Genomic DNA, 4166 nt, shown 5'->3' with positions numbered 1-4166 from the left:
GTAATGTTCATTAAAATGCTGGATTTAAAAAAAGTGTGTGTCTTTCTTTGCTTAATGTTTTCTCATTGTGTGTGTGTGCGTGTGCGTGTGTGTGTGTGTGTGTGTGCGTGCGTGCGTGCGTGCGTGCTAGTTTCGCTTGTCCCATTCCCAAGCATTGCCCTCCATCTGTTTGACAGGAGCTACAGGGCAAGAGGGGCGATATGACGTCATTTTGCAGTCTGGGCAGTGTGAAGATGCAGGGGGGACCAGCAGGGTTGCCATGTCTGCTTATTATAAGCGACTTTGGGCTTTTTTTTCTGTAAGGTTGCAATTATTGGTTGTTGCTCTTTTTTGAGGCTTGTTTTAAAGCGTAGAGTTGCTTATTTGGGCTTGCTTGCATTTTTTTTTTTAATTTAAACCAGTAGTTGTCAAATATTTTCATATGTCATGGACCCCCTAATTAATATGTATGTTTCCCTCCCTAACCCCCTTCTGAAAAATAAATTTGTGCCAGGGGAGCCCTGTCCCAGATTTGTGTTGTTAGAAGAATGTTTAAAAACATCTTCCAAATATTCCACATTTTATTTCAAGATTTTTTTTAAAATAGCAATTGTACACTACTACACAATATTATAGGTTTAATATTACAGTATTTTTAAACATTTTTTTAACACTTCTTTTGGGCTTGTTTCTCACACACAATCTGGCAACACTGCAGGGGGGGGACCTGGTCTGGAGGAGGGAAGAGGTGGCAGTGCCACTGGAATGCAGAGGGAGACCCCCATCCGGTCATTTATCAAACATCGGTATAGGGAGATATCTATGAACATTAACGTGACGAAATGAATGATTCTGTTGGGTCTGAGTCTGACTCGTCTCCCACCTCCACCCCCACATGCATTCAAAGGAGTGGAGGAGGAAAAAAAGCAAGAACAGCAATTTGGCAGGGAGCTGATTGGCAATAGAGAGAGAGAGAGCAGTGTTGCCAGATTCTTGGAAAGAAACAAGCAACCAGGTCTATGAAAACAAGCCCAAAAGAGGCAACCACTCTAACCCCATAACCCAATTGGCTATTTGAAAATAGCAGATCTACAAGCTCTCAACGCGTTGGCGCGATAGAAGGTTGGGTCTACGAATATGTATTAATTTGGGGGGGTCTTTGACATGAAAATGTTTGTGAACCACTGGTTTAAACAACATTTAGGACCAAAGAAACTGTACAAGCAACTTAACAGAAAAACAAGCCCAAAGTCACTTATAATAGTCGGACATGGCAGAGAGAGAGAGAGAGAGAGAGAGAGAGAGAGAGAGAGAGAGAGAGAGAGACAGAGACAGAGAGAGAGAGAGAGAGAGAGAGAGAGAGAGAGAGAGAGAGAGAGAGAGACAGAGAGAGAGAGAGAGAGAGAGAGAGAGAAGGACGCAGTGTGGGCGGGTTGAAGAAGCGCCGAAAGGGGAGGAGGGATCGACGCCCAGCGTAATATTCCCATCGCCCCCCCCCCTCCCCCTCCTCCTCCTCCTCCTCCTCCTCCATCATCATACGTCTAACCAAAAACAAGGGCATCGCTCTCTCGATCTTCCGTCCACTCCTCCACATACACACACACACACACAGCCTTATATACATTCATGTGTTTCGTTTTTACGAGCATCGCCCTAACAAACAGAAGCATTAGGACAGACTTGTCGTCTCCTGTGGTGTGGTGTGTGTTTGTCGGGGGGACCAGCTAGGGGACCATCAGGGGCGTGAGAAGCAGCGGATGCTGCGAGGAGAGCGTCGGGTACCGAACGCATCATCATCATCATGATCCTCGCCACCACCACGGTAATGTGAAATCCACCACAACGTCAATTTGCTGTGTTTTCTTTTAGCCGTTATACATTATATTATATCTGACATGCTTTAACTCCTTGCTTATATGATCAGAATATTGATAAAGCAGGCGTTGACCCCCACGCTTGATCGCATGTGATGATGTCTGGGCAATAGTAAAATATTGAAAATCGATTGATTATTGTCGCATTGGCAAATACGCATGTATGTAGCTTTTTTTTTTCTTTTGGAAATGTTTTTATTGTGGTCATCGTGTACACAGACAGTTTTAACACATACAATGTATGTTGTGACTATTTCAAGTTCAACACATATGTAATCATATAAATCCTTCACATTTAAATGCATACACACATATATGTATATTTGCTCTTGTCATTCATTCATTTTACAATCCTATTCTATGTTCAGTTCTCAATGATGACCAACATTTTAACAGTTTTTATGCATGTATGTAGCTATAGTCCTGAATCCTGCCTGACCAGCCTTATTTCCACTGCATCCAGAGCGCACGGGTTGAATTCATATATGCAGCAATCGTTTATAAATGTTAACCCACTTCAGGTAGGGAATGAATGTATGTTGCAGCCTAATGGAAATTGTCATCGTCGCCATATGTCACCTGCTGACTCTATGGGATTCTTATAGTTGTGTCAGGTGCAGCTGCATTTTTTTTTCCTCCACACCACAATTAGGTGTGAAACACACACACACACACACACACACACACACACACACACACACACACACACACACACACACACACACACACACACACACACACGACCAGGTGCGTGCATGCAGATGGAACCAAAACTGCACACACATTACATTTTAGTTTTGCAGGAATGCGCTAACCACAAGACAACAGCATAGCCATACAGCGCTCTAGGAGAACAGGATATTTCTAGATAAAGGATTCCTTCATGCTGTTGGATTCAGTGATGCCTCGATCTGAGTCAGAGTATGACCAGCAATGCTCTAGAGCACGATATAGCCTGTATGCAAATGTCATCCCACTGTGCTTTCCTCCCAAAAACATATGTATATAGGCCTATATATGTATGTATGTATGTATGTATGTATGTATGTATGTATGTATGTATGTATGTATGTATGTATGTATGTATGTATGTATGTATGTAGGTATACAGTATGTTTATGTATACGGTGATAACAATATAGAGTCATGAAAAACTCTTGACATTTCTTCCAACCCTAGGTCTGAGTTTTGAGTCTGTCTCTCTTCTGTGTTGTTATCTTTATGTCTTCCAGTGTTGGTCACTTCCTAATGCATGCTACTGTATTCATCTCTGTCTCTTCCTCTTCTCCTATTCCTCCCCCCTTTCTGTTCCTCCCTCAGATGGACAGAATGAATTTTCTCTCCTTCCTCCTCCTTTGCTTGACTTCGGTTGCCGCTGGCAACAAAGGTCAGTTCCTCCTCCTTTTTCTGTCAATTGTTGTGTATTGTTGAATATGCTTTTTTTCTATCGCCATGGCAGCACACCTACCAGTGTACGTGTGTCAGAGCAATGGCTGTTGTCTTCTCATTAGATCACCATTTTTAGGTTGCATTTACTGGTTACATGGCGTACACATGCCAAATTACATGCACCTTGGAGAATGCCACGTCCGTCTATTGTGCACCTCTGTCTGTATCCTTCCATTTTGATGTATGTTGTGAGTGCACCGCGAGGAAGACCCCCGTTGTGTGTGTCTGCGACGTGTCTGTGTGTGCTTTTGTCATCAGTATTGTGGACAGTCGAGGAGATGACAAATCTTTTTTCTCCCACTCTGTGTCAGATTTATGATTGTAGATAACAGTGATGGTGATTCAACATCATCGTCCAAATTATTATCACAATGCAGGAGAAGGAGACAAACGTGTGTGTGTGTGTGTGTGTGTGTGTGTGTGTGTGTGTGTGTGTGTGTGTGTGTGTGTGTGTGTGTGTGTGTGTGTGTGTGTGTGTGTGTGTGTGTGTGTGTGTGTGTGTGTGTGCGCGCATGTTTGTGCGTGCGCGCGCGTGTGTGTGTGTGTGTGGAGCGGGGTATCAGAGGAGAAAGGGAGGCGAGTCAGGCGACGCAGAGAGACGAGGAGGGCGTAGAGAGAAAGAGAGAGGGTGATTGAAGGAGAGATGGAATGACACAAAAATACTGGGAGACAGAGAACGGGAGACAGAGAGAGAGAAAGAGAGAAAGAGAGAAAGAGAGAAGGAGAGAAGAAGATACGCGGGAGGAGGTGACAGGTTGAGAGGTGGACACCGGGGACTAGGCACAGGAGGTACAGCGTATAGATACAGTTTGATGATGAAGAAATGGACGGTTAAGGAGAAATTGGAGCAGGTGGTTGTGTGCG

At 43.9% G+C, this 4166-nt stretch overlaps 1 protein-coding gene across 1 annotated transcript in view; it reads left to right on the top strand.

The window, feature by feature from the left end:
- Positions 1-3173: 3173 nt before the first annotated feature.
- Positions 3174-4166, top strand: part of clstn3 (calsyntenin 3) — a gene marked incomplete at its 5' end in the record, with an annotated part of 37012 nt that continues 36019 nt past the window's right edge. Inside the window, one exon of the mRNA XM_084051949.1 lies at positions 3174-3240. Coding sequence (XP_083908075.1) covers positions 3174-3240 — 67 coding nt within the window. The remainder of the gene's footprint in view (positions 3241-4166) is intronic.

Source organism: Gymnoscopelus microlampas, assembly GCF_963454915.1.
Source record: "Gymnoscopelus microlampas genome assembly, chromosome: 3".
In the NCBI taxonomy this organism is placed as follows: Eukaryota; Metazoa; Chordata; class Actinopteri; order Myctophiformes; family Myctophidae; genus Gymnoscopelus; species Gymnoscopelus microlampas.
Note: the sequence above shows the minus strand (reverse complement) of the source record. Positions and strands in the feature narration are given on the sequence as shown.